General features: G+C 40.4%; 1 protein-coding gene across 8 annotated transcripts in view; it reads left to right on the top strand.

Annotated features, from left to right (window-relative positions):
- TTC7B (tetratricopeptide repeat domain 7B) overlaps positions 1–11,872 on the top strand; it is a 138,203-nt gene extending 126,331 nt beyond the window's left edge. For all 8 annotated transcript variants that reach the window (XM_066998259.1, XM_048070503.2, XM_066998260.1 and 5 more), the window contains one exon: positions 10,883–11,872. In XM_066998259.1, coding sequence (XP_066854360.1) covers positions 10,883–11,104 — 222 coding nt within the window. In that variant the 3' untranslated portion in view covers positions 11,105–11,872. The remainder of the gene's footprint in view (positions 1–10,882) is intronic.
- Positions 11,873–15,373: the final 3,501 nt, after the last annotated feature.

Raw genomic sequence — 15,373 nt, 5'->3', positions numbered from 1 at the left:
AGTGGAATAAGGACACTGAAGTCACAGTATCCTCAGTTCTTGCTAAATATCAAGCTTTTGCTCAAATCCTTGACTATTGACTCAGTGAGCTGACTCGGAGGCTCCTAATTTCAAGCACCTTTGTCTAAAGTTTTCTTCTAGCCTGTTCTGCACGTGTCATTTTTGGAAGATTTGTTTGTTTGTTTTTTCTCTTTTGGCAATTGAAAACATTTCTGTTAGTCCTGTGGCTTGAGTAACAGAACTTTCACCATTTCTCACCCTTTGACTCAAAACTTGGAAAACAAAGTTATCAGTAACAAGTAGCACCTAGGACTCTTTGTAGGTAGCACGGTGATGCCGTAAGTAAGCCTAGCCTTGCTTTTGAAACCAGGCAATGTCAAGGTAGAACCACAGAGCCTACTGATAAAATGTTAGGATTTCAGTAGGGAACGTACTGTAATGAGGCCATGCAGTTGTATCTATACAATGTCTAAAGAGGGGAAAAAGGGTGAGCATATAAATGACATCCAAGAACATATAGAGCTAGAGAAATCACTGTGGATGGGTCTGTTTCATAAACAGCCCGTCTGTAGTTGTGGTTTATGTGGGTCGGGCTGTCAGCAGCGGATTGCTTCTCCTGGCCAGCCCGGTGCAAATGCTCTCTGCCGTGCTGCTTCCTGGCACTGGCACAGGTTGCCCAGGGAGGTTGTGGTTGTCCCATCCTTGGATGCATTCAAGGCCAGGCTGGATACAGCTCTGGGCAGCCTGCTCTAGCGGTTGGCAACCCTGCCCAGAGCAGGGGTGTTGAAACTAGGTGATCTTTAAGGTCCTTTTCAACCCAGGCCATTCTATGATTCATTCTGTGATTCCACTCGCTCTCGGTGACATCCTGAGGGTCCTATGCAGGTTACTGTTACCCTTAACATGGGTGGGGTTCAGAGCTGTAGAGGCTGTTTTCATCGCAGGTGTGTATACTCGAAGGGTACCATGTACCTGGGAAATCCTCTTTTCTCAGGTGTGAGGAAGGTGAGGAGACGCTGGGTGGCTTTGGGTGCTGGGAGGAAGAAGTGGGGATGTGCAGCGCCTCCAGGCCTCGGGGTGGAGGGAGCTGGGGAGACGACAACATGCGTGAGCTTAATGCTGCCTCCTGATATCACAGCTGGCAGGAAGCATAAACCACTGGCACCAGAAGGCAAGTACTGCAGATTCAGAACAGGCCATAGTCTGCGGACCAAGGCTGGACTCAGCTATCCCCTGGTGAGCAGTGGTGGTACAGTACTGGCCTGAGCCACAGTGACCTGGCGGCTGAAGGGAGAGCCGTTGCATTTTCGCTGTGTGTGTAGATGCAGCATATGAGGTAAGGAATTTTCAGATGGAGATAGAATCATGGAGTCATTCATGTTGGAAAAGGCCTCTAAGATCATCTGGACCAACCTTTGACCTAGTACTGAATCCACCACTAAACCACGCTACCAAGTTCTCCACCCACACGTTTCTTGAAGACCTCCAGGGACGGTGACTCAACCACTGCCCTGGGCAGCCTGTTCCAGTGCCGCACCACCCTCTCAGTAAAGAAACTTCTCCTAATATCCAACCTAAAATAAACCAAGGTAAAGCATTAGCAAAGTTCTGAAACTACTAGCTTTTTCAGTCTCTCAGTTGTGTGTCTTACTTGATTCCAGTGCGCTTGCCATTGTCAAATTAGTGCTTACGATACACTGGTAGGGATGCTGTATCTTAATAAGCTGATAAGATGTTCAAATAAGTCGTAAATCAAAACTACAGTAGACCATTGCAAGATTATGTTGTTTTAACAGGAAAAAATGTCCCCTGAGAGCTTCCATCTAAGTATAAGACTGTGATCACCAAGTTAAAACCCCAAAAAAAACCCTTTCCATTTTGGAACTCCGTGTTACCGGCTGTGAACAGTAACAAACGAAAAGGCAAACACGCTCCTGCTAGAAGGGGTCAGGCGTTTTCAGGGGGGTTATAAATACACATATGCACCACCAACCACGCATGTTCATTATTTCACGCTGGCAATGTAAAGTTCAATGAGTAACAAAGCCAAAGTTGTTGTTTTAAAAATCTGTTGCCAAGCAGTTGGTTTTCTCCTAGCAACAAGTGTTCTGCGGCAGGGGAAGCAACTGGATACCGCCGGGGGTACGCTGGGGCTGGGCGAAGGGGAGAGAGCAGCAGCCTGGGGCTGGGAGCTTCCTTCAGCAGTGCCACGAAACGCCCAGCTGCGTTTCTCCCAGCGCTGGTGACTGAGCAAGGCAAGTGAGGGCGGCAGGAAGGGACATGTAAGCAACTTGTTCCTCGGTTGCTTTGGTTTAGCAAGGGAGCAGCTGTATTACTATTAGCTGCCTGTCCTCATAGGAAAAATTAATAAATACATACAGGGCTGCAAGAAAGTTCTATTTTGTGTATATTTGAAAAAAAAAAAAAAAAAAAGCTTAATTCTTCAAAATAATTTTATTTCTTATCTCATTTCAGTGAGTTTTGTATTTTGCATTTTGGAAACAAAGACTTGTACATTGCATTTTCTTTTTCAATCCAAAAGAATTATGTATTTAATTTAGAGAAAATGATCTTTACTTGTAAGCATTAGTGGTCAACCATGTCGTTTTTAAGGCTTATAATATGGACACCCTTCAAAATCCCTGCATGAGAACACATCCATATCTGTCACAGCAGACACAGAGCTACATTTATTTCCGATGGAATGGCTCATTTCAAACTGAGGCACAGTGTCAGAGTTTTTTCTGTGCTTGCAGAAAACAGCTGCTCATGATGACCAAACAGGTAACACGTATACTCCTTCCAAAGAAGGAATTGATATTTGATTTCTTGTGTGAAGTCATATTTCCATTAGATGGACGTGTTTCAGTACGAATTCATCAGCTAAGAGGGAATAGGAGAGTGTAGTGTACAGATAATGTGCTATTTCACTCTACATGAGTGTAAAGCACATGGAATCAAAAAGATGCATGGAATCAAAAATGCAGCATTTATATTGATCGTAGAATACATTTACATGCGTATTTTTATCACAGAAGAAGGGAAATATCACCTACAGAATTTTACTTATTTGTGCACATATGAAAAACTCTTGGTTTTCTCTCTCCAACACTTCTGTTTCATTATTATAGCATAACACTGTCAAGTCTCTGGTAAGCTTTAAATTTGATAGATTTGTTTGAAAATAGCAGCCACCTTAACACATGCAAAATAGGCTGAAAAAGCAGCGTGTAACAAGGGGCAGTTCTGTGACGCTAAAATTACAGTGCATATGGATTTGGTGTGCATGCATTGCATATTAAGCTTTTCAACTGATTATAGTCATAATTCTTCATTTTCAAGTTTTTAAATAAGATTGCATGTTTTTATCATGCCTTTTTGCATACCACTGTTGAAAGTTGATTCTCTCTTAGACTGGGACTTGTTATGAAAAATAGTGAACAGGGAAACTTACTAGGGATATGGTAAATTCTCTGTCTTTTGTAGATTATTTTTTTTTAATTATCATTTCCAACATCTGTATAGCTCTGTATCTGATGATACGTTTGCAGCTTTTAGCTTGTTGGACTTCTACAGGTCATCAGTGAATTGGGCAAGTGGCGTATCACTGTTCTGCTGCTCACTCAGCCCTTCTTACTAAAAGTGAAATCAGTCCACTTTGGTTTTCATATTCTTATAAGGTTTTGTTATAACTGTTGTTTTTGCCAAGGGAAACTTTTAGCTCTGAGAGGTATTTTTAGCTAAACAAGGTCCAAATGTAGAAGCTCTTCAGAGAAGTCTTGTAATAGATGTACCTAGAAAAAAATACAGTATGAAAATCTTATCTGGTAGAACTCAAATCTCTGTATCTGAAGTCTTTTGCAGCCCAACAGGCTGCAGATCTTAAACATGGTGATTGTTTCTGATGCTTTTTTGCATGTTAGGCTGCATTTCTTCTCCTGGTACTCTATTTCTTCCACTTATCAGTTCTTTCTCTGCAGTTATGAGAGAGTTCAGTGCTGAGAGTTCAGCATCCTCTCTCAAGATGGCAAATGGGCATATGGTCAAAGTTCCTGTTGTAATTTTTCTGCTTTGAAATACATTTCACGACTTCCGAGAATATCTCCCACCTATAGTCTATGTTTTTCTCAAAGAAAATGAAGTTGTTCCTCTTGATCTCAAATGAGATCTCAAACAAAGAAACCTCAAGTGGTGCTTCTGTTGGGATTGCCAACTGTTTATTCTCCAGGGGTAGTGGAGAAGTAGTAAGACGATTAAACCTTAAGAAAACCTCCAGTTCTCTTGAGCAGATTTTTTAGTCACATAGAGGAAACCACAGTGATCTTTATATTGTTACCTTTTTTTTCTTTAGCTTCTTTTGTGTGTCGTTATTTCAGATTGTATGTTTGGCACTTTATGATAAACCTCTGGCTTGCTGAGGCATACGATGGGTGACAATTATAGCTTTTATTTTTATAAAGTTAGTTCCATGGGAAAAAAATGAATATCACAGATTTTCATTTGCCTAAAAGCAAATTAAAAAGAAGTGACTTTATTAGACTCATCTAACTGGCTAGTTCTAATCATGTTTTCAAAATCAGAAATTAGTTATTTTAGTGGTTTTTCCATTTCTGCTCTGTTTATTTTTCTAGATGCGTGTTTTCCATCGACTGTTTAGTTAATCATTATGACAGGTTCATTTGCAAAGAGAGAAAGCCCATTTGCAGCAAGGAAGGTTCCCTTGCAGTGACTACGCTACATGTTTATTTAAGCTTATTATTGGTTTATACAATTGTATTGTATCATGTTGTTCAGATTCTGAGTGGTATTTTATTAATAATGGCGCACTTGCTAACTGGAGATTTTACTTGGAGACTGTGTCCAGCTGCATTCGGAAATTAGAATTCATTTGAATGTTTTTCTTTTTAAAAACATTTAGTTGATGAAAATAACTTTACTACTTAGAAAATGCAAGGGGAAAAAGAACTATATAAAAATATAATATTTGCATGTCTGGTTTATTAAAGCATGTATGTAATTTAGTTACTGGTTTTATTCTGCTATCAGCATAGCCCAAATTTTAAAGGTATCTTGCTTATCTAGGATCCAGACTGATACATACTGGCATACTGAAAGTTACCTAGATGGACTAAAGCTTTAGGTTCTGTTGAGGTGAATGCTAATTAAATAACTTGTCCTACGTGCATTTAAAAATTCCATTGTGCATCTTTCTGCGTCCAAAAGGCAGTGAATGATAAAAAAAAAAAAAAAAAAAAAAAAAGCAGGACTTATGGATTTGACAACTAGAATCCATTAATTTGGTCATCTTAGTTTTCTTTCAGAAATAAGCTGGATGTTTGCCATAATTTTGCTTTTAATCTTTGTTTTCATTAATTGGACATTTCTCTGCACCTGCTTCTTCAGTGTAACCCAAGGAATTAAGAGGAAGTTCTTCCTATGACAGAAGCATCAAGTAATAACGTTACACAAGCGTGGCAATATTATCACTCACTTTCTGCTAATGATTATAAGGAACTTGGGTATGCAGTTGATGGAGAACCTGGTACTGGAACGGGAGTCGTGGAGGCTCCCTGGCTTATCTGCATAGCCATCAGAGCGTGCAAGCCCTTCCTGTAGGACCCAGTCTGTGCCCTGCTGCTGCGAACAGAAGGCTGTTCCAAAAACTCCCTGCCCCAGTTGCCAGGAATGCTTTTACCTTTTTTTGGTAAACTTACTCACAGCCAATTTATATACACTTATTCTTGTGCCAACATTATTCTCTAACTAAAATAGTTTTTCTCTACTGTTCTCTATACTGTTTTTACAGCAAGTAACTTCATCTCCTCTCAGTTTTTGGTTTGCTAGGTTAAACAAACCAACTCTGTTAGCCTTTTCTTGTAAATTAAGATTTTGATCGATCATCCTGGTAGGCATTTTCTGTGCCTGTTGCAGTTTGAATGATCTTTGTTGAACAGGGACCCCAAAAAGTGCCAGAGGAGGTCTTGCTGTCGCTGTACAGCCTTCTGCCTAATGGAAACCTCTCCTGATGTCACTTGTGTTTTCCTGTTTTGCACTGGCAACTTTTCACACTGTCATCCTGGGGCTGCCTGATATATCCAAGTCCTTTTCCCAAGCTACTTGCAGCTGACAGGCTTCTACCATGCTGCAGACCTGCTTTGTTGTTGCTGCTGTGTTATTTTCCACTTGCCGTTACTGACTTCTGCTGTGCTTCTGTTACTCTGGTTCTCGCGATCAGCCTGTTGTTTCCATATTGTATCCTCTTAACTCTGTTTTCTAATTGTGTCATCGCTCTTGTAATTCTTGTGATGTCATTTGTTAAAACATTAAACAAGGTTAGTGCCAAGACAGTATCCAAAGCACAGAAGATACAATCCCTGTTCCATAACATATGCGAGACAAGTATAAATGAAGATTATTCAACCCAGTGCTTTGGATGGAATGTGAAGATATTTCTGTGTATTCAGACTCAATAGCTGTTTTTATTGACTGTATTCGTGCAGGTGCCTAGGAGATATTGGATAACAACAAATGACTTATGTTTTGACAACAGTGCTAAGGGCCCTCAGTCAGGGGTTGGGCCCGATTTGGCTGAGCATTATGAAAATAATCCTTGGACACAAGTTTTTGAGAAATGAATGAAGAATAGCAGGTTTTTATGTGGGGCAATGTGCAGTGAGGTATAAGGGTGCTGATAGAGGGAGCAAGCACGTTTGAAATTGTTGAATAAATAGAAGGAGACTTTGAGACTCCCAACTGAAGGAAGAAGAAATGTGCAAGACCTGGAAAATAACCTGTGGCAGAGAAGAGAATTGGAACCACTTTTTTTCCCTTTTTATTAATTCCTGGAGGGTTTTGTTCTGTTTTGATGTGAAGCTTGTGCAAAACCTTGTTTTCTAGTGACTAAAGTACCTCCTGTCACGGGCAGCACACAATAATATATTCTTTTTTTAGAAAGACAGCCCCTGTGTACTCCTGCAAATTGGTCTGTCCCTGTTACTCCTGGCTCTGAATTCTAACAAAGGCCTGGGCACTGTAAGGGGCTGTTGACCCTTCCTAATGCAGGCAGGATCTGAAATCCACAAATTTATGAGGACAGTTGATTGTTCATAGTGACCAGAGTAAATATCAACACATTACAGGAACAGCCATGAAAACACTCTTACTTCTTGTAATGATGGCACTCATGCACAAAGGAATCTTCAAAGTTTGCCTTTGCTTTGTCTGTGCAGCATCTGATCAGAGTTTTCCCTCTGAGTTTTCTGAGTTACAAAATCAACCTCTGCATGTAGAACAGGCCAAAAGAGAAATAAGATTTGGTTAGGGAATTTATAACATGAGGACATTCTGAACAGACAGAAGCTGGAAGCCTAAACACACGTAGGGGAGGTTGCCAAAAATCAATCACCAAGAACTGCTAGGAGAAAAACAAACAAAATAATCAAACCAAACATAGGGAAAAGTTACAACTAAAATTCGCACAAAGCTGCAAAATGAGGAAGCCCGCATGTGTTAGGGGCTTTTATTACAGTGTGCTAAAAGCAAATGTCATGAATTTATAACTTTCATCCTAAAATTTAAATGTATCACCTAGTGAAAAGGCTGCAGCAGGCTGCTCTGTCTTAGCAGGATGCCATCAGTTGCATTAACATCTCTGTCAAGTACTGTAGCATTGTAAAATGTACAGGGAACAAACAGGTTGGGGGGTATATTTGTGTAATTCTCAAGGAAGTTACTGTTTTCATTATGTTTTGTGGAACGGGTGTTTTTTCTACTAATATTTCTTGTTATTTACTAGAGTAAATAATGTAGCAGTTTTTCTAGTTGATTTGGATTCCAGAAACCCTCTAGTATCTCCTTAATGAAAAGTGTGTGCGCCTCTTTATAAAGACATTATCGGGCGGAGGCTTTCTGTTTGAGTTTTAAACTAACGTGCCAGGTGTGAAGGTGTGAGCAGTATGTCACTCAGGTACCCCTCCGAGTTCCTGCAGAGCTGATGTATTGCTCGAGCCTGTCTCCAGTCACAGAGCAAGAGACCTAACATTATTCTCTAGATAAATGCTGCCTGCACATCTACAGCCAGATAGGTAAAGGCCAGAACTGGTTAGCTTTGGGCTTGTTTTTCCAGTTAGGAAAGAAAGGAAAATGATGAGTTAAGGACTACAATAATTTGTATTGATTTCTGAGAAACCTTAGAGGAGTTTTTGTTTTTGTTTTTGTTTTTTCTGAAGAGTACAGAGGGCAAGCATATGCTGACAGCTGGTACACTGGAGGTCAGTTTTCTTGGATGGGTGATGGTGAGAGGTCACTGAGGGGTGATGCTGCATGGTAGGCATGCCTTCTCCTTCTCCCCGGGGTCTGTCACTGAGTGCTTAACAGGGCAAAGTCAGGCAAGGACTGCAGACAATTTAATCTGTGCCTCAGAATTTTAATGAAGCCATTTGGGAAGGTGATCTACAAGCTGGACACTGGCAATATATAACATCTGACCATCATTCTGAGGGAGTTAATAAGTCAGGGGATATTATGCCTTCTTTCTCCTGCGCTACTTGTTTAAGCTCAGCCCACGGCTATAGTGACCGAATGTTACTGTCCTTTTGATGCTCTACACGAAATGAGTCTAATTTCCTCTCCACTGGTTCTTTGGAAGCAAAGCTCCAAGAGAGGAAGGAGTCCTCCTCTCATCTCAGCCAGCATCATTGCCAGTGAGCAGCTGGGTTTCAGGAGACTCTCCACCTAAAAGGCTGTGGCCTCAAATTTATGAGAGACCAGGATGCAACCTGATTGTCCATGCAAGAGCAGTTCCCTCCCAAGTGCTAAACAGCTTATATTCTTATTAAAGTAGAACGGCAGCCAGACAAGTGGTATTTGCTCTAGTTCTATCACCCAGGCAAACTCAGCTACGCTTTTTTCCATATAGAATAGAGCAGATTTAACGTAACTTGTTTCTGCTCCCATCAACAGGCAAATCTGCAAGATTTGGTTGTTTCCTTTTGTCTTTTAAAAGAACAGCCTTTGTGCTTAGCAAGTGGGGAAAGTAGTCTGGCATATTTGGAACAAAAAATTACCAATTATTGCAATAATTAAAACATGCAAATATAAATAATAAATATTAATAATAAATTAATAATAAATTAATTTTAATAATAAATTATAAATAATATAATTCATTAATTTATTCAAATTAATAAATTATAAATAAATAATAAATTAATATTAATAAATTAATAATAAATAATAAAAATAAATAATAAATATAAAACATGCAAAACATAAATAATTAAACATGCAATAACTTGCATGTTTAATTAGTATGAAATACACACCGAAATCCTCACAGAGAAAAATAGTTGAAAATGAATTTGAGATTCAGGTCTTAAAAATCAGTAACACTTTGATGTTTCTAAGGTTGGTTGGTTATAGTAAACTGACTGCATGCAAACTACCTCTCTCTCTATATATATATATTTACATGCAGTCAATACTATATATATTCCACCTCCTTGCTTTATTTTTCATAGTTTCACATCTGATGCCTACCAGTCACCGTAATCACTTTCAGGGATGGTGCTTTTCCTGCAGAAAAGTTATCTGATCTTTTTTTTTATTTTATTGGAAATACTATTCACCCACTCTGGAAATGCTGACTCATTTCACAGCTTAAAAAAATCCGCAACCAGAAAAGCCCTCTAGTACCTTTATGACAGGATATCTGTTAGGCAAATTAGCCTTTGTTGCATTTATTAATTTACTTGCCAAAACTTCATGTTTCTTTGTGTGGTTGTTCTTTGGAGCATGGTCTGTTCTGTTACTCTCACAATGTAGCCAGCAGGCTGGCCATGCTGAAAGTCAGCCTGCTAAGCAGAATTCCAGAACCACACGGGGGATAATTCAGGGTTTGCACAGAATTTCAGTACTTTCTAATCGTTGGTGCTTAGGTTGCATTGGAGGGATAGATGTACAGAGAGCAAGGAGTAGGAGCTGAGAAGTTGCAGGGAATCTGTAAGCTTGTGGTCAGGACACCTCTGTGGGTAAGAAAAATTTTTGGTCCATGTGCACTTTGCAATACAGCATCACAAAATGCATACGACTGTTAGGACTATTATAATCTCAGAGTAATGTTCTCTTACTGGTCGCTCCAAAACTTTTCCTGCACGGTAACGTAGATGATTATGATGGATGAAGATTTCCACTGGTTCATTCAGGCCATATCCCAGTGGGTTTGGACATCTTCTTGGATAGCGTGGTGTTGAGTCGGATCCAAGCCCTTAGAGAGAGAGACAAAATCTGCATCCAGAAAGTTCCTGAGAGTTTTCTGCCTGCTGGATATCTCTATGATACTGGTGCAGTGTTAGTACCAGCACGCTTCCCATTCCACAGGCTGAATCAAATGCCGTGGCTGTTGCCCATGGAGCTGAACTTGGTTGTTACTGCCGTAGCTGAGAGCTAATGATGCCAAGTTATGATCTCAGATGTTGCAAGACTTGCTGTGGGTGCTGAGGTATGCCTGCAGGATATGAGCACTTCAGGACACACACCTTTGAAGAACTTAGGCAACGGAGCTTGCCACAAAAGCTCGGGTACTTACTGATTCTTGGTGGCTGGCTAGAGTTTTTGTTGTTCAGCTTGGTTTTCGCATTCCAGTATCTTTGTTTCTGGTCCAAAGCCACTTGACTTCTTGTTGGTGTTGAATAGCCTGCTTCAGCCCTGCTCCAGGTCATTTATTTTCTTTTAAAAATAAAATAAAAAGGCGTATTATCTAGTCTGTTGCACTCTGAACCCATCAGCTACCTACGCGTACTTCACTGCTGCAATATATTATTTGAGCTTCCAGGAAGTCCCACTGTGGCCAATCTCAACCACTTTTTCTGCTGTTTTATTGCAGGCTCTGATTCTTCACCAGCTCGGGCGCTACAGCTTGGCCGAGAAGATTCTCAGAGACGCCGTGCAAGTGAACTCCACAGCCCACGAGGTCTGGAACGGCCTGGGGGAGGTGCTGCAGGCCCAAGGCAATGATGATGCCGCAACCGAATGCTTCCTGACGGCACTGGAGCTTGAAGCTAGCAGTCCCGTTGTCCCTTTTACCATCATTCCCAGGGTTCTTTGAGAGGGTATCTTGACCAGCTTATCTTGGTCTGACTTGTGGGTGAGGAAACCCAGTGTTTCAGGCTGCCTGGTAACTGGTTAGTTTGAAAAACTTTAGCGCTCCAGTCTTTTGCAGGGAAGTGGCCAAAACAGAGACATTGCATTATCTTGGTAGACTGAGAGGACAAAACGGCTAACCAGAGCCAAATCACTCATATCGCCTATGTTTTTGCCCTGGTAGTTTTGAAACTTCGTTATATTGTTCATGGATGATGTGCCATATTTTGTTAGTGATACTTGAGTGTTACATAAAATTATAATGGAATCAACACCAAACGTAGAATAATATATTCAAGTTAAAATTCAGTGGCAGAGCAGACTATTTTTAACAAGGCTGTTATGAAAACTGTCCTCTTCCTGCCTCTCAACCTCTTTTGGCCCAAAGTCAAAATGTGAATTTTCTGTTTCCATCTCTATTTTAGTCCAGGCCAGAAAATCAGTTGAGTTCTTGTTTTTAGTTGTTAATAACTGTGATGTGTGGCTAACTGTTATCTCTATTTAGAGCAAAGGCTGAGTACAAGAATATTTATATTTTACCAATGTATGCCTGTTACAGAAAATATATTAGTTATTTAAGTTTAACTTTTTTATGTGAATTCAGAGTTTATTTATCAATGGAAATATGTAAAAAGAAGCCTCAAATGGAGTATTTACCAACATTCCTTATACATGACCCACACTTGGCTAAATGGGAAGATTATGTTAATAATAAAATGATTTTTAAATGGAATTTTTTCTGTGTCCTGGTTGAGAACCTGGAGGAACAGATATTTCGTGAACACATTTTAATGATGTGGGGCCTGTGGCTGGCTGCCTTTGATGGTGAGCAACACCGAAGTTTTAAATGCCTTGAGGACCATAAAGAAAATAGAAGCTGCTATGCTCTTTGCCAATCGTACAGTTATTTGAGATTTCAGGTTTCCTTAAATCCTCACTACTTTTTTTTTTTTTTACTCCTTCCACCCCAGCTCTCACTGAAGCCAGATTATTCTGTTTCTCCATAATACATGGACTTTTACGTATACCTTGTTAGTGCTTGGTAAGGAAGAGCACGTTAAATATTTATGCACTATTCTCAACATCTCCCACACTTCACTTCCCTTGAAGGGAAAGTTGCCTGGTAACATATTACTGCCATATCAGTATAATAGGGCCAAACGTTTAGTAGACACATACCTGCCAGAGTTTTCCTGGGATGCATGGGTAAGCGTCATTCATTGCGATGAATATTCAGGGTGTGACAGCTAGGGCAGTCCAGTGTCTGCTCGCTTAAATATTGGGCTTACACGGGAGCTGGGAAGAATTCCAGACTCCCAGTTAGACTGAGTGCTCATTGGTATTTGCCTGACTGGTCACAAGAAGCAGTTTTAAAGTGCTTAGTGCAAGATAGCAGATGATTCAGAAAAATAATGGCACACATTTTTCTTCATAGTTCACCAGAAAGCTTGCTTACCTCAAGAGCATAGAGGACCCTCACTGCGACACAGACTCTCTGCACTCCAGTAAGAATCTTTCAGCGGCAAGATACTTAAACTGGGGGGAACTCTTCACTTTTATCACTTTTTCTTTGGCATCTCTTGTGCCTTCTAGGCTAAGGCTAATTTCAAATTATATCTGCTTAATGGTGAGACCATATGTTCTCTGTAAAATGGTTAAAAAACCCTTATAGGTAGTATTTTCAAATCTATTTAAAAACCAGACCAGCAATTGTGTCATCTTGCTCACTGCAGAAATATCAGTTTCCCTTCCCCTTTTAAAGTGCCTGTTTTGCATGATTTCTTCTTCCTGTCCTTGGCATTTTTATTCTCTTTTCTATTTGCCAGCCATTTTCCCTTTTCTAGTCCCAGCTCATAATATACGCCCTGACCCTGACGTCTTTTAGCACTTACTATGTGGTACCTGGTTTTCCAAAGGTATCGCAAAACCTTTATTTGTTTAATTCAGTTCCCGTTGAGCCTTTATGCTCTAAGTTCAGTTACTTGGATTTATCATACCTTTCACAGATCTGCTCCTTCACAATGTTTATTCACCTTTTATTATAATACCAAAGCTTTTCTAACGAGGCACTTTGCACATCGATCTGAGACCGATGCTCTTCCTCACGGGATCTTTGAACAAAAGTACAGTGTAGGAGAATTCTGTGATAGCAGAATTTACCTTTCATTTTCCTCATTAAATTTACAGCCCTGGCCTCTTTTGATAAACTCCCAACGTGGAAAGGTTAGCGGTCTAATTGTGTCACATCTTCCATTTGTGGAGAAGTTGTTGCTGCTGTTGTGTGTATCAGGTGAACCTGAATATCATCTGTTTTATTTTTCTTACACTGGCATCGGTTTCACTGTAAATCCACAAGCCTTCTACCTCTTGGGAACAGCCTTGTCAAAACTCAGCTATCTATTTTTAAAAATGGATTATCACAGTAAGACCTTACATTCAGGAGTTCTCAGGCAGAAGTGGAAGTCCTTGCAGCATATGAATTAAACAGCAACACTTGCTTAAACATAGTTTTCAACTTAAAAAAAAAAAGTTTCTAGGTGTTATGTGTGTGATTTTTTTTTCTTCATTGAGTACATTGAGTGAGAAGGCCAAGAATATTTTTATATCTAATACTCTGTTGATATACAGAAAGGTCTTTCACAGTCTGTTGTCAGACTGCTCTGGTATCTCAATCCCAGAAGCGAAGCACACAATGCCAGTGTGAACAACCAGTCCCGGGGAAGTATTCCCCTTCAGACCAGCAGGTCAGGACCCTCTGCATCAGGGTTTGCTCCTGGATTTTGTGGCTGGCAAAATCTTCTACATGGATACACAGATCTATCTATGTGTGCTCTTGCTCCCCCAGCCTGTTTCAGAAATAATAGCTGTTCAGGGAAATTATAAAATAAATCAGGGGCTGAGCCAGCTGAAAACTAAGCCAGCCCTTTCCTCCTCTGTCCCTCACGGTTTTGTTAGGCTTCCTGTAGAAGCCCAGTAAAGGCTTCAGGTAGCTCTTTGATCTGACCTACTGCATAAGTAGTAACGCTCACAAGACAGGACAGGACTTCCCCCTCAGGAAGCAGCCTTTACTTGCTCCAGCTTAAAATTATTAGTAAACTGCCTTGTCAAACACTCTGCATATGACTATATATAACTGTATACAACTATAATGACAAGCTGCACGAGCTTGAGATCTCCAGTCTTTCAGCAGGAATCGGCACATTCATTCAGCAGACCGCAATAGCAGGTTGCAGAGAGACTGCCGGTATTCTGCAGCGTGCTCGTGCTGCTCAAACTGATTCACACTGGGGGTACTAAGCACGTGCTGGGGTGTTATAACTAACTGATGCACATGATAAAATGCTTGAATCTGCATTGCTTAAAATAAAAATTATTCAAGTAATTGGTTAAAGTTCATTTCTAATTTTGGTGCAGATAACCATTTTACTCCGGGAATTATTTAATTTCACGATTGACCGAGAGCCACGGGAACAAGAGAACCAATCTAAGCAGAACTAATCCAACTGTATCTTTGGAAAAATTGTCATTAATTAAATGCATGTTAAACATCAAAGGCTATTTTTAAAAATGCTAAATTCTTCCTTGAAAGTCTGTTTTTCTCCTGACTGTTCTACTGTGGCATGACAATGTAAGCCTGGGTATACTGGAGTTCCAGATTTATCTCTCTAATTCTTTGTTTGTTCAGTTGTCAATTAAAATGTCATTTTTCTTAGCCATCAAGCTGGCAATCATCCTGTCCCTCCAGCGTCGAGTAAAAAACCACGTATGCTAAAATACGTTTTCAGCAAGTATACTTCTTCCGCATTTCATCTGTTTAACCTCATCGTCTCCGAGCTACATTCTCTGATCCCACCGGCAGGCTACGCTGGAATGTGTTGCACTTCTGCATATATCTATATTATCCTAAAAATCTACGTGATAACAATCCTACTTGTGGACAATAGAGAAGATAATGAATATTCCTTTTCTGGCCTGCATCATTGTCATTGCTGATTATGTGGATCTTGATGGGAGTCCCTTAGGCTTGCAAAGCCAGCAAGTGGGCTTGAAGTGGTGTGACAGTGAAGATAAACCTGAAGTGAATCCAAAAGAAATGGAACCCCAAACTTTTGGGAGGACAAGTGTGTGTATGGGTGGGCTGAGGGATGGAGGGTGCTGGTGAGGCTTAGTTTTTCCACATTTCAGGGGTGCATGCTTCTGATATGCTGGTTTGTCACCAGCTTGGCCACCTGGT

This window comes from Anser cygnoides, chromosome 5, assembly GCF_040182565.1.
Source record: "Anser cygnoides isolate HZ-2024a breed goose chromosome 5, Taihu_goose_T2T_genome, whole genome shotgun sequence".
Classification (NCBI taxonomy): domain Eukaryota; kingdom Metazoa; phylum Chordata; class Aves; order Anseriformes; family Anatidae; genus Anser; species Anser cygnoides.
Note: the sequence above shows the minus strand (reverse complement) of the source record. Positions and strands in the feature narration are given on the sequence as shown.